General features: G+C 39.2%; 1 protein-coding gene across 2 annotated transcripts in view; it reads right to left on the reverse strand.

Moving 5' to 3' along the window:
• LOC137273759 (serine/threonine-protein kinase N2-like) overlaps positions 1-15,641 on the reverse strand; it is a 74,670-nt gene that overhangs the window by 14,161 nt on the left and 44,868 nt on the right. For both annotated transcript variants that reach the window (XM_067806601.1, XM_067806600.1), the window contains 6 exons: positions 11,015-11,324; positions 10,093-10,190; positions 3,985-4,147; positions 3,458-3,606; positions 1,588-1,814; positions 605-750 (listed from right to left, as the gene is read on the reverse strand). In XM_067806601.1, the coding sequence (XP_067662702.1) occupies positions 605-750; positions 1,588-1,814; positions 3,458-3,606; positions 3,985-4,147; positions 10,093-10,190; positions 11,015-11,324 (1,093 nt within the window). The remainder of the gene's footprint in view (positions 1-604; positions 751-1,587; positions 1,815-3,457; positions 3,607-3,984; positions 4,148-10,092; positions 10,191-11,014; positions 11,325-15,641) is intronic.

Raw genomic sequence — 15,641 nt, forward strand, 5'->3', positions numbered from 1 at the left:
GTTATGCTCTGGCCATGAAGCCCAGCCCTCCATTTTGAGACCAAGTCTGAAACGTTTCTATGGAAACCAAGAAAATAATACATCACAAAAACCTTTAAAAACCAAAAGGCACCACTTTGGGGTCTGCCACACATATCTCCCAAGTTTTACTCACAGATATTACGAAGTTTTTGAATGCTGTTCAGGAAACAAAACACACATCTCACTTTTGAGACTATGTCTGAAACATTTCCATGGAAACCGAGAAAATAATAAATCACAAAAACCTGTACATAGCAAAAGTCACCACTTCAGAAGCTGACTGATACATCTACCAAGTTTTGCAGAAAAATAGTGAATGGTTTTTGAGTTCTGCTCTGGAAACGAAGCCCACCCCACCATTACACTAACACAAAAATGTTCTATGGAAAAACAAAAAAAAATATAAATGCCAAAAATCTGTAAATAGCAAAAGGCACAACAATAGGCTGAGATTACTATAACTATCAAGTTTGGTCTCAAAATATTGAACGGTTTTTGAGTTATGCTCCAGATACAAAATGATTACGTAAATGATTAGTAAATGTTATATTGATATGTGTGACTTCCTTGGTTATGTACACACTTGTGAGGTCATCCTTGATGTTGTAGGACTTGCTACTGCCACGGCGGAGCAGGCTGCGACTCTCCCCCGGACTGGACATCATGAGCTGCAAGCTGTCCTTTCTCCGTGTCGGGATGTCCTCCAACAGTTGCTGCACACCCACCAACCTGCACACACGTAACATGGATCTCTAGCACGTCAACTGCAGCAGGGCATATACAGCAGGTGAACTAGAACAGGGCACCTTTAGAAAGGTATCTACAACAGATCTGTTATTGTAGCATGTTAACTGTCGCATGGGCATCTATAAGACCTGTAGTAGATCACATGCAGCAGGTATCTATAACAGGGCAGTTGTAGCAGAGCATCTATAGCATAGATCTGTAGGAGATCATATGTAACTAGTCACATGCAGCAGGTATCTATAACAGGGCAGTTGTAGCAGAGCATCTATAGCATAGATCTGTAGGAGATCATATGTGACTAGTCACATGCAGCAGGTATCTTAAACAGGGCAGTTGTAGCAGAGCATCTATAGCATAGATCTGTAGGAGATCATATGTGACTAGTCACATGCAGCAGGTATCTATAACAGGGCAGTTGTAGCAGAGCATCTATAGCATAGATCTGTAGGAGATCATATGTAACTAGTCACATGCAGCAGGTATCTATAACAGGGCAGTTGTAGCAGAGCATCTATAGCATAGATCTGTAGGAGATCATATGTAACTAGTCACATGCAGCAGGTATCTTAAACAGGGCAGTTTTGGAGGGCATCTATAGCATAGATCTGTAGTAAATCAGGGAATCCAAAGCAGGGTATCTATAGCAATGCATCTTCATTATTGCCATGCAGAAGTTTTGCATTTTTCGCATCCATCTGATAGTTCTGACCCAACAACTCTGGCAGGCTGGTGCTTATTTCAGTCCTTCACCAGTTAATATTACAACACTCCCAACAGCTATAACCACATGTCTGTACACCGACACGTGTGTCCACCCACCTGACTTCCAGCTTGCCTGTAACAGCAGCAGCCTTGGCCAGGGAAGAGTTGTGCTGCTTGTTGTTGACCGATGAGCGCACCCCGGGGTAGGTGGGGTGCAGGAGCTGGTCAATCTCCTCCTGTAACATCTGCACCTTCGGGGATGGCTCCATCTCCATCAGACGCTTCTCCAGGGAGATCCGCATCAGGTCGATCTTCTGACTTGACTCGTTCAGGTTGGCCTGGGCCTAAAGAGCAGTGACAGAGAGAAAGAATATGTCAGCATGTCTTAAGCTGAATGAATATGTTTTAAGAAACATATAGGTACCAAGGATGAGCTTTCAGGGATAATCAAACAGTTCCAACACCAATATTCAAGTCCTGAGTCTCAAAAATGTCCTAATTTCAAGTTGAAATACTTTTAACATACTGTGAGGAACGTTTTGTTTCAGGACCAATAAAGAGTAAAAAAGCCTGTTGATAATAGTTATTCATTACTGCTTAGAATTTTGAAATGTTCACAGTCACATCAAGGAACCATTAGTCAGGTCTTCACGCAATAGGTCTTCACCACAATAGTGATGTCCTCATACAGAAGCAAAAATGATTTGAGGATCTCATCCCTAAATTCCTACAGAACCTATGAAAGAACATCAAAGTGGGCAAGGACTGCCAACACTCAACCAAAAACAACAGGAACGCACCATGCACTAAGGGACACAACTCTTCACAGCAACCTGCAAATGTTGGTGACCACTGAGTCATGTGCAAGATCTGGAGGAGGCAATACGGACAGACTTACAGGTTCTACAGGTTCAACGGATACACACTTTGTGGAACAGCTGATTGTGAAAAAATGTCGCAGGGGTTCAAACATATTTTGAAAAATCACTTGCCACAATGCAAGTGACTTCAAGAAAGTGACTTGTCCTAATTTTAAACTTGCCCTGATTTCAGGACACAATGTGTGATGTTAATGTTTACTTTAATAGCTTCATTATGAGCAGATATGAAATGAAATCCAAGATTAGTTGCAGTCTGAAACCATAAGTGAAAATTAGCAGTCCACAGACCATTATTTGAGTGCCTGAAATGAAAACTGACTTGTCCCGGGCAATATGATTTTTAACCCTCTGTGTAGAAATGCAAGAAAGAGAGAAAGATGGCTTTTCACATCTTAAAAAAACATTCCAATAATTATACATCTGGGGATACCAGAAGACTCATCCATAGCATAATGGCTTACGCCGTTTTACAGGCCACAGTTGAGAAATAAAATACAATATCATTAAACAGCTAAAATGATTAGTGACTAGAGTTTGTTTTTGCAACATTTCAGTCATATCACAAGAAAGAGTCCACACACTGTCCCCATGAGGGGTACTGAAAGCAGGTCTACCCTTTAACTACAAGCCTACCTGACGTTCCTGAAATGATGAATATCAAGACTGACCTAAGACCACTATCAGCCAGAACGAGACCATTTACAATAGATTCTAAAATGTATGAAGTGAATGAAGCAGTCATAAAATGACCACTTCTTGAGTTGGGGCGATATCATTGATGATCACCAGCCACAAACTTACCAACCCTATTTGATGGCAGGTGAACAGTAAAGAATTGACAGTGGTTGATATTATGAGAAGCTCATCAAGGAATGATTCTATGTAGTCACCGAGACTCATCAAACCCAGTCTCAACAAACATTCAAGTGCAAGTGGTGTATCTTATTCTCATTTCTGGCACACCTTGTCCAGTATTCTGGTGTCCACAATTGGTGAAGATGGTTTGGATTTGATGATAACATCTCCCATTGATAACGTGAAAAAGTCTACTTTTTCACAAGTTAATTCCTAATGTTGACAAACATTTACTTGTTTGTTACACTCACCTCTTTCAAGGCCTTCTTGTCCTCTGATTTAGAGTTTTGTAAAATCCTTATCACATTTTTGGCTCCTTCTGTGACAGCTGACTCAATTCGTAGATGATGCCGCAATTCTTCAATTCTCATTTCAAGTGGAGACAATGTCTGACACTGACCTGAAACAGTAATAAAAGCACAAATCAAAAGTTGTCCTTCTACCAGAGCTGAGGAGCACCAGTATTGATTCCATGATCCGTTTGGTCCATAGTGACCATCATGCCTTTACTGGCAACAGTTCTTTATTGCAGTACAATGGCTCTCTACATGAAGGTCAGGGGACACCTTTAAATGCTGGGTGAGGTAAATTCTTGATAGAAGGGACCGAAGCATTCAAATCAGCATATCAAGGTCCTGAAAATGTTCAGAAATGTTCACGCACATGGCTCGGTACTATCATGTCTGTTCTTGTGCGCCCTTCCATCTGTCTCGGTGTTCGTCTTCCTATCATACACAATCTATCCAGCTGGTGCCATCAGCCATCACACGCTACTCACCATCTGACTGGTCCTGGTCCTGTGACAGTTTAAGAATCTGCATCCTGATAAACTCTGTCTTCACCTTGGCATCCTCCAACATCTGCTGTGCCTCAGCCAGGAGCTTCTTGTCCCGAGACCCTTGGCTGTACATGGTCAGCATGTTTTCTGCTCCCTGCTTCACCTAAACACAAACATAACACAGGTCAATTCACAACTACATGCAGGTCAGCTCACAACAACTAGCAGGTCAGCTCACAACAACTAGCAGGTCAATTCACAACTACATGCAGGTCAGCTCACAACAACTAGCAGGTCAGCTCACAACAACTAGCAGGTCAATTCACAACTACATGCAGGTCAGCTCACAACAGAACAACATAATTTTTTACAGAAGTGTCTGATCAAAGGAGCAATATTTAGGTCAAAACAAAGAAACAATATTCAGGTCACCAAGTAAAAGCAACAGTCAGGTGATCACAAAGATGCAACAGTCAGTGATCACAAAGAAGTAACAGTCAGGTCATCAAGAAGAAGCAACAGTCAGGTCATCATAAAGAAGCAACAGTCAAGAAGAAGCAACAGTCAGGTCATCACAAAGAAGCAACAGTCATGTCATCAAGAAGAAGCAACAGTCACGTCATCACAAAGAAGCAACAGTCAAGAAGAAGCAACAGTCAGGTCACCAAGTAAAAGCAACAGTCAGGTGATCACAAAGATGCAACAGTAAGTGATCACAAAGAAGCAACAGTCAGGTCATCAAGAAGAAGCAACAGTCAGGTCATCAAGAAGAAGCAACAGTCAGGTCATCATGAAGAAGCAACAGTCAGGTCATCACAAAGAAGCAACAGTCAAGAAGAAGCAACAGTCAGGTCATCATGAAGAAGCAACAGTCAGGTCATCAAGAAGAAGCAACAGTCAGGTCATCATGAAGAAGCAACAGTCACGTCATCACAAAGAAGCAACAGTCAAGAAAAAGCAACAGTCAGGTCATCAAGAAAAAGCAACAGTCAGGTCATCAAGAAGAAGCAACAGTCATGTCATCAAGAAGAAGCAACAGTCAGGTCATCATGAAGAAGCAACAGTCAACAAAGAAGCAACAGTCAAGAAGAAGCAACAGTCAGGTCATCATGAAGAAGCAACAGTCAGGTCATCATGAAGAAGCAACAGTCAGGTCATCATGAAGAAGCAACTGTGACATCCTCATGAAAAAGCAACAGCCAGGTAATCACGAAGAAGAAAACAGCTAAGTCAACACAACATTTTGTGCTGTTTACCATTACAAGTATCAAATTTGTGTCTTAATGGTTATTCTATCTTAAATACAAGCATTTCCTTCACACGATACTTTGCCAGCTTAATGTTTATAACGAGACCTACAGATATGATGGTATAAATGTTTAAACATTTACAACTTTGTGAAAGTCAACAATTTTCCTTCCGACAAAGCCGCAGTTCACCACAAAATTACCACCAGGCACACAAGACTTAAAATTTAAATAAAAAAGGGTTACAGCCTCCAGGAAAACACTGGGTGTAATTCTCACAGAAAGATAATCAAGCTGACTAGAAATCAAGGATGTGTTTACATTGACTTCTGCAACAGACATGGAGGCAACTATGCTGGCGTTGTTCTCTGTCTCGCTCAAAAACAGAGTGCGATCAGATGACATAACTTACGACAGAGAACATCACCCACACACAGGACCTGTTCACAAAATATAAACATTAAATTCTAATTCCAGCTTACTCACTTCACAAGAACATCTCACAAAATGGGATTTACAAATACATGCAGGTATGTTTCAAAAAGACCTGTATCTATACTGATATCAGGTGGTTACTATCATGGAAATGGAGGGTCTACATGAGCGACCCTAGTTTGCAAGCAACCATTTGTCTGTTCTGATCAGGATGCTAGCTACCAGTTCTCAAATCATCCCTCTGGGTTCCCCCAAGACATTTATATTTATTTGGGTGTCAAGTTGACTCCCCCAAACTTTTTGGGGGCATCAAAATCCAAATTTGGGGGTCAAACAATTTACAAAGATAACAGATTTTCAACTAATAGCTTTTTAACTAATAGACTTTTTTCAAGTATGTGCCTCTGAACTCTAAAGAATTTCAAATCAGTTTGAAATCAGAAATCAATTTAGTTACATTTATTACAAATAGCATTGACCTGTGTGGTTTTGATTTGTGATTTTATTGCATCAGAAGCAACGCAGTGTTTGTTTTTTATGTGTATTTTCACTTTACACTCTGTCACATACACAGGTTTTCCGTGTCTAGGGTAACCTTGTCTATGAAGCCAGTCCCCATATCAACTGATATAGGGTAATCTGGGATGCTCGCAAAGGAATCTCAATTCATTCTCTAGTCACAAATTCCCCAAACACCTTAAGGAACAAGTTAACTACTGGCAACCAGTTCTCCAATCACCTGAACCAATATATAAAACACTGGCAACTAATTCTCCAATACCCTGAACTAACATGTCAAACACTGGCAACCAATTGTCAAATCACATAAACCCAACATATTTTATACTGACAACCAATTCTCCAATCACTGACTGGAACCAACATGTTAAACACTGGTAAACAATTCTCAAATCACATAAACCCAACATAACCAATTCTCAAATCATAAACCCAATATATTTTATACTGACAAGCAATTCTCCAATCAGTGACTGGAACCAACATGTCAAACACTGGCAACCAATTCTCAAATCACGTAAACCCAACATATTATATATATACTGACCACCAATTCTCCAATCACTGCCTCGACCAACATGTTAAACACTGGTAAACAACATGAATCACCATATAAAGGTTCAACAATAAAAAATTCAAGACCAAAACTAAAAATTGCAACAAATGTGAACTCTCCCCATGTAAACCCTCTCTTCCCTCTTCAGGATAATCTTCAGGCAACACCAACAAATGCTCTGGCAACAGACAACTCAACAACCCTTTTTGTGTCGCTTGCCTCTGATTATTCCAACTAGATTTGTAAGTTATTATCTATGAAATTAAGCAACACATGCCTTTCCCAAACAATTACGCGTTCCCATTACTGAAGTCCTGTCTAACACAGGCCGCCACTGCAGACAAGCATGCACGATCCCTTACCGCATATCGCCAACTCAATTTCTCATTTATGACATGTGCAGGTTTTATAATGATGCTTTCTTGGCAAGGTGTTGCGATAGATGCAGCTGGAATTTTAGGGCTGGTCGTTTGAGATGTTTGGGGCATTTGTAAGCAATTACTTCTCTGAATGCAGTGATAACAAATACAAAATACTTCAGGTGACTGTAAAGTTAATGGGGGGTAATTTTGAAGCATGGTGAAGTTCTTTTGGAAAATGTTGATTATGTGACACAATCGGAGCGTAAACAACAGTGATGAGTAAGGAGGGTTTTCACTTTTACTTTCTGGACAGGCTTATGAGTTTTTGTATTTTTGTGTGAGTGTCGTTTTGTATTTGCCTGTCTTTCTGAGTGTGCATGCCTGTACTTGAGGTGCCTTTGTGTGTGTAGTGCGTGTAGTGTGTGTTATTATATTGTTGTGGACTGTCCTATTATGTCTTAGCATTAGACTATGATAGTGATAATGTGTGATAGAGCATTTGTCTTTCAGTGTTACTGTGTATAAGTACTGGTATGGATTAGTGTTTGTGTCTCTGTAGTAGAAGTGAAGTGCCAGTTTGTGTATTTTAGTTTCATTTGGGAAAGAAGGGGTGGTGGGAAAGAGAAGGAGGTGGTGAACATGAGATTTTAGGAAGAGGGAGAAGGAGAAGAGATTGATTATCTGAATATGCTGCCACTCAGCAGTGAAAATTAATGAGTGAATGAGTAAGTTTAGTATTATGCTGCTTTCTGCAATAATCCAGCAATACCACAGCTGGGGACACCAGATATGGGCTTCACACATTATACTCATATGGGGAATTGAACCCAGGTCTTCAGAATGATTAGAGAATGCTTTAACCACCAGGCTACAATACTCACCTTCGCTGTTGTATGAAGCAAGACTTAAAATGGAGTAGAGACAAACAATTCTAGCAGCCATTTTCCAGAGGTAAGCATTCCTGTGTCTGATAAGACATGAACGATTCAGTGATATCAGGGACAATCCTCTCCCCACCCACCCCAAGAATGCAGTAGTTGGCCCAAATATGTACCTCTGTCCTAAAGACTACAACATCTTGTCAACATCCTTAAACCATTCCAAGTGAGTGTCGAGAGATAACATAGTAAACATCAGCCCCAATTTCATATACCAGTTTAACCAGATTAAGTCCCTCAGCATGGTAAACATCACTCCCAACTCCATATATCAGTTTAACATGTTTATGTCCCTTAACATTGTAAATATCACTATTTACTTCATATACCAGTTTAATGGGTTTATGTCCCTCAGCATTGTAAACATCACTCCCAGTTTCATATCCCAGTTTAAGGTGTTTATGTCCCTCACAAAACTCACAACATTAAACCAAGGCTTCTCTTCTTTCACAATCCCACAAAAACAGGGAGCTTCACAAGACATAAACAGGTACTATCTCTCACCCTGCATTAACTGGTACGCCTTTATCACTTTAACAAAGAGAGGTGCCAATTCCAGACATGAATGTTTACTAAATTGGAAAATGATCTAAACTCAAAAATACAGCATCGAGAAATTCAAAACTTTGAGATGATGATGATGATGATGATGATGACGACGATGATCATGATGATTTAGAGATTTGAATACACACAGTTCATCACCATTTTCATTATCAATGAAAGCAACAATGAATACCTGAGGCAGACCAGTCTGGAAAATAAAGTATTAACTACATATTACGTTATCATGTAACTATGGAAACAAAAACTTGGCTATAGAAGTACACCTCATATCATCCTGCCAATTAAACCCAGGCAATATACTGTCGTCTATCAAGCAGCCAAAAGGTGACAGATTATGCCTGCATACAACATATATCCACTACAGTCCGGGCTGTGTGATATACATCACAGGATTTAGGGTGGTATGCCTTTGTTCTCCTCTAACTACAAAGGCTTGTTATTTGGGGGAGAACAGGTGTCAATTAATGTAATGAATTTCACTATCACTGTCGTAAACTTCACTATCGCTGTTGTCAATTTCATTCTGCCTGTCTTTTTCAAGGCATAGTTCAGCTGCATCTGAGGATAGAGTATCTGTCATTAATTAAACACTGGAGTGTAGGAACAAACTGGATAGTACCCAGACAAAGCTAATTAATTTCTTCCCACTCCAGAAAAAAAGTGTGGGATCATTTTCGATGAACATGCCAAGTCTATCATGTGATAATATACTGCCCAGACAGACATTGCTAATGGCACCTTGTACGCAGTGACCAGGAAAACAGCTAGAACACACTGATGAATCGTGTAGCTGTAGTCAGTAACTATAGCCACTTGTGGGAAACCTGACTCCAGCAAAATTCTGTTCAGTCTACTAACCTCCGTTAATGATGGCGAATAGCAAATACAATCTACAGAGAAAATACTGCAAAAGGCTAAATATCCAGTTTGAGGGCACAGGCTGTATGTGTCAGTATTACACATTTGTCCCTCATCACTTTATTAATTTTCTCCCAATGTCAAATCTTATTGAAACATATGCAACTTGTCAATGTGTAAATGAAAATAGACAGATTTTTAGAACAAAATGAAAACCTGAATAAACACTTTTTTAATTTTCATGAGGTTATTAACATATCCCATGTGTTAACCTGGGATATAAATGGGATACAGGAAGTACTTTTCCTAGAACAAGTTCTACAGTGACACATACATTTGGCCCAATAGTTCCAGCTTAGCTCAAAAAAGTCTCAAAACAGCTACTGTAATAAGGGCCCACTTGCAGGAAGTGATCTTAGCACATATTTTATACAGGTTTACAATAGTTTCAGAGAGTTTTAAGCACACTGTGATCTGAGCACAAGATCAGGGTCCAGTTCCAGAAAGGGATCTTAGCACATATGTGACAGACACACAAGCCAAGCCAGTGACGCACAAGTAAGGCCAGTGTGACACAACTAAAGCCAGTATATCAGAACCAAAAAGTATTTCTGTAAGGTGCCTACCTTCAGTTCTATGTTGAGCTGTTTTTGCAGGTAGGTCAGGCGCTGGTTCTTCGTGTCTCCATCGTCTGAGTTCCCCACCTTCTCTGGTGACATACAGTCTGCAAACATACAACATTCCATCAATATTGGCCACAAACAGAGAACGATTGTGTAATACCTTGCAATATTTACATATGTGCATTTTATTGATACTCAGTGCGGGCTGGTCAGTTGAAGCCATATGTCACCGTGCTTTAATGAGAAAATATGAGTTGATTCATTGATTGTCAATAACCCACATCAATCACGTTAAGTCATCTGAGTAACAGGATGTCACCAGTGGGACATCATGCACGTCAGTAGGATTTTGTCTTCCTCACCTATGTAATGATATGTAAGGAACCTACTCTAAACTTGGAATTAGATATTATCTAGCCAAATGTACAAAATTAATATGATTAACACAGATAATCTGTTTGCTTTGTGTGAAATCTCTGTCTGAATATAGTCAAATCTCTCTAATCCGACATTCGTATCTGACAATCGGCTTTATCCGATGCTTTTGTTGGTAACAAATTATGTAAACGTAATTTAGTCTCAATTATTTAGTCCGACATCCTCCTTAATCTGACATTTTGCTGTGCAATGGATGATGTGAGATTGACGAGACTTGGTTGTGTATCATTTCTTTTACTCCTTCTACATGATGATCTTGGTACATCTGCATACACTTTTGCATCAGGTGAACAGTCTAATCAGCCATTCTCTGGGTTTATATATATTGGCCATATATGATTATATTGTATTGTTGGACACAATTCACCTAGTACGATATTGTGACTAGCAGATCCTCACTGAGAAGCAAAAACCTTCAGCATACATACTGCACAGTCATGCTTTAGATGTCACAAGTTACTTCCCAACTTCTGCATTGTTATCTTACCTGCAGGAGCATCATATCCTGTGTTGATCATCATCAGATGGGCGTTCACATCCTGCAGTTCCTTCTGGAGCACCTGCAGCTTGCTGTTGGCCTTCTTTACAATACTGTTCACATTGGACAGACTCCGTTTGTCTGTGGACACTTCCTTCAGTTTTTCTGCTCCTTCCTTTATCTTCATTTCTTTGCGGATCTCCTTTTTAAGGTTCTCCCGAACATCTTCCATCTTTTGCTTCATGTCTGTGTTGGAGACGTCAGGTTCCAGGCCATAGCGGATCCCAATGTCACCCTGTGAGTTACGCATGGCACCTCCCTGTAGACAAAAAGACGTTCAACATCAACAATAACCTCTGGTGTTACATAGTTTTTAAAATGAAAATTTACAACCAGTTAGGTAAAACGATATATCAACTGCATTGAAAGTATTTATGCAACAGTTTCACACAATGTGTTGACGTGTGCATCCAAGATGATACACTTGACTAAATTACTTACTTTTCCTTCATATCACATAATGTCTTTTCTGTCAGAACTACACTTTATTACAAAACACACTGGAGAAGAGTGAACTTTACATGTAATCTAACCTGCATTGAAATATCTATATTTAGGAAGTTTCCACAAGATAACAAAAATAATAAGTCTTCTTCAGTGCAGTCTCAAAACACCAAGTGATTGTTCATAGCACTTAACCAAACTCTGATTCTTATTACCCCAGAAAACCCAAGCTGCCTGTTAGGCGCTAGAAGGATAAAGTCATATTGCATCTTGACCTATGTATCATGATATGTATCATATTGTGACCTTGGTGATTTGTTTTACCAACACCACCTTTGACAAGTCCAGTTTTTCATCTCCACTAATACTGTCAGTCTACAGCAGTTGACAATCAGTTTTTGTATGTTTGCAATATTCTAACTGACTATATATCATCATACTGTATATTTATGAATATGCTACATATCTTAGTGGGGCTGACCCTTGCCTCAAAAACCTAACAACTTCTCTCATCAAGAAACTAACATTAACAAAATGCCTCATTAACAATGAAGCCATTTGTGCACTTGCATGACATGCAAGAAGTGTCATTAAAACACATTATATGGATTATGGCTATACTTGGGAAAAGAAGGGGAAATAGATGTATCTTCTTTGTGTATCCCATGCAAGGCTTCCTTCAGGAAAAGGGACAATAATTGATTTAGAAGCAACCAGTAACTTCACCCTAAACAAGATGAAACACAACTGCCCACTTCACCCCAACCAGATTCAACACAAACTGACATAAACTGGAACACACAGGTGAAATGTTTACATTGATATCAACCACAAACAAGGAGGGTTGATAGTCGACTATCACAAGGAAACAGGTGTTTATTTCAGCATCCCTATTATGTGTTAAATCTGCATCCAGGTGTAGACACACTCCACAACACTGCAATTACAAAGGGGCATTAAAGTTCAAGGGATCATCGGAACACTTTACTTTGGTCCAAGGATTCAAATGCTATTCCAGCACAACTCAAGGATTACATGTTAGTCTTGAGTTTGCATATGGACACACAGATTCAATGGGGTTGAACAAATTTCAACAATATTTCACTTATGTTCTTTCAATGTCAGTGCCTAGCAGTGTAACAAGGACTCTGCAACCTTAAACCACTAGACCAAAGCATGAGTTCAATCAAAATTCTTGTCTCGTAACTTAAGCTTGTGCTATTCCATATACCAGACTAAAATCTACTGAATATACAGCCAATACAAGTTAAGACGAGTAGAAATAAACGATTTTGGCAGAGGCCGAACAAATTCCATCTGAATGCATGCAGCAGCCAAGTAATTGCACCACCAGTTATCCTTCCACTTTCCAGTACACAAAGGTGTCAGATTCTTTTAAAAAGTGCATGAACATCAAAGTCTGTACAACAGTGACTATGTACTCCCCTACCACACAAACATATGTGCAGATATCAACAGCAGGACAGTCATTTGTCCAGCCAGCCACACAACCCTGATGACCTCAGGCCAGGCGACCCTGATGACCTCAGGCCAGGCGGGCCAGACATCAGCTAGACACATCCCATGGAAACAAATAAACATAGTTGCAATTGCCTCCAATCATCCCTATGGAACACAAATAACCACCTCAAGTATACCTCACAAGTGAAGCTTCAAAAACGCTTCCACTAATTGGAAAATCAGGGAAGCACGATTCATTTACATCAAATAATAATCTGTTTTTCAGATACTTTTGATTTTCAAAAGCTTTTTTAACTGTAAATGTTGAAATAGTGACCATGAAAAAATTTCTACCTTGGGCATCTTCATCAGGATCATTTTGGGAGGAACAGCCATGAACACAGGTAACAAATATCTCAGTTTTTCTCGACAAAACAAACACATACATAAAACACATAAGTCAGAAATATGAAACCCCCTGAGTCCCTTAACTTGGAGTTTTGTGGGTAAAACAAGTTTCAGGCCACCATAAAATCTCTACAAACTCTCTGAAGAAAGAAAACCTCGATGAGGCTCCTAACAGGTTTTACCATCTCACGTAATAAAACATTTTTGCAGAGGTAAAACTTGTTGATATTGTATGCGAAGGTTCACCATAAAACAACTATGATACACTTCATAGTGAAAATGATAACTTTGTGTGTCACTTGTCAAGAAAGAACAAGTGACTGAAGTGAGACTTGTTCCTTGACCCTCTGGACACTTCACACTACCTTGTGCTAATACTTTCACGGCATAAAACTAAATTCACTCACTCACTTTTGAGGTCAAAGCTGTTGTGTTAAACACAAGTGGCAGAGGTCATGGAGTTATTAGCATCTATCAACATTATTTCTGTGGTATGTCAGCTTGAGAGGAGGAGAGTTGGCAGAGATGAGTGAGTGAGTTAAGTTTTAGGCCGGTTTTAGCAATATTTCAGGAATATCATGACACAGAACTCCAGGAGTGTGCATTCACAGAGATAAAGATCTCAAACATTTACAACAGGGATGAAATTGATGCTTGGGTGATTGAATTTGATTTATGCTGCTTTCAGTAATCTTCCAGCAATATGATGCAGGGACACCAGAAATGGGCTTCCCAGGATGGACCCATGAGAAGGGGTGACTACTGATAGGGAAACAACTACTGTGATAGCAATAATCTGTCACTCAACAGTTTTTTTCTCCTTGAATTGTCTCAACTGAAGTCCTTTTCCAAATGAACATATAGTATGTAAGAATTAGAAACAAGCTGAAGTAGTTTCAGTCTCTATTAATAACTGACAAGACACCTGAAACCCAGATCAAGTAAACAGTTAAAACAAAACTCAACGAAGCTACAAGTCTGCACCCAAACATTCTGAATTGTGTGCTGTGCATTATTCAATGAAGTCAAGTACTAAACTATTAATAGTCACACATACTTATCCGACACTTAACAAGTGCAATGCATTGATAGTTTGATGCATCATACAGCCCGAGCCATGAGGAGAATTGAACTCAGGTCTTAGGCATGAGAAGCAAATGCTTTAACCACATGGCTATCCCACCATCCAAAAAATGGTGCATGACGTGGGCAAGGGTACAATCTCCTTCATAGTTAATCTGCACAGAGACTTCTATCCATTTGGAAAATCAGTGACCCCAAAACAGTCTTAAGACTTAAAAGAAAAGACAAGACAGAAAAATCCACAATTTACCACCGATATTTGTCAAAATATATTACTGTCTGAAGACCATAAAAAATATTGATTATTGAGTATGACTCTTCCACTTTTGCCTCACATTCCAGAAACTAACCAACATCAAACATACTCCCAAACTAACCAACATCTAATCACCGGTTCTCCATCAATTCTTATTTACATCAGAAAGAAATAACTTGCCAAGACAAATGTACATGGCAAATGTTCATGTTTTTCATGCAAATTTAAAAACAAGAAATGTTTTCTTTATAAAGGCCCAAACTGTTCATCTCTTATTTGAAAATAATTCCTGAAAAACAAATAAGTAGAGCCTTAACTATACAGATCCTGAAACAAATATATCAATCAAAGCACATAGAAAAGGAACAAGTCTAGATTTCCAGAGTTTCAGAAATGAAGAAAGTCTTTGGGCTTTTTTTCATTATATCTTATTTTTTTTTATTATGAATTGGTTTTTTTCCTGTAAAATATGTTCATTTCAGAGACTGGTTGTTAATTTGTTGAAGCCTTTGCAAAGAAGGTAAAACAGAATCTTCCTAACATGTTCCACCAGAAGGCAAGAAAACACATCTCAACATGACCCTTGAGGCAATTTTTATTGGAATTAGACTCAACAGCAGTCTGTGGAAATGCTCTTAACATTAAATCCACCCTTAGGTATTACACAGAGAAATGTCAAGGTCACTGTAAAAGAGTACCGTGATCCTTGTCTTGATTCTGAAAGAAGCATTCGTCTATGTAACAATAAACATGTTAAGTAAATTAACTTACCTGGAACAAATGCACTATCTAAGTTAAACCTCTACACCATTAGCATATCTCCTCCATTAGCAATCTGCATGATCTCTGAACAAATGTTTACACTGCTGTTTTTACTGAAGATGAGACTCAAGGAAAATATGTTGACTAACATCAAGTCTTTGA

The sequence above is a fragment of the Haliotis asinina genome, chromosome 2 (genome assembly GCF_037392515.1).
Source record: "Haliotis asinina isolate JCU_RB_2024 chromosome 2, JCU_Hal_asi_v2, whole genome shotgun sequence".
NCBI classification, from domain to species: Eukaryota; Metazoa; Mollusca; class Gastropoda; order Lepetellida; family Haliotidae; genus Haliotis; species Haliotis asinina.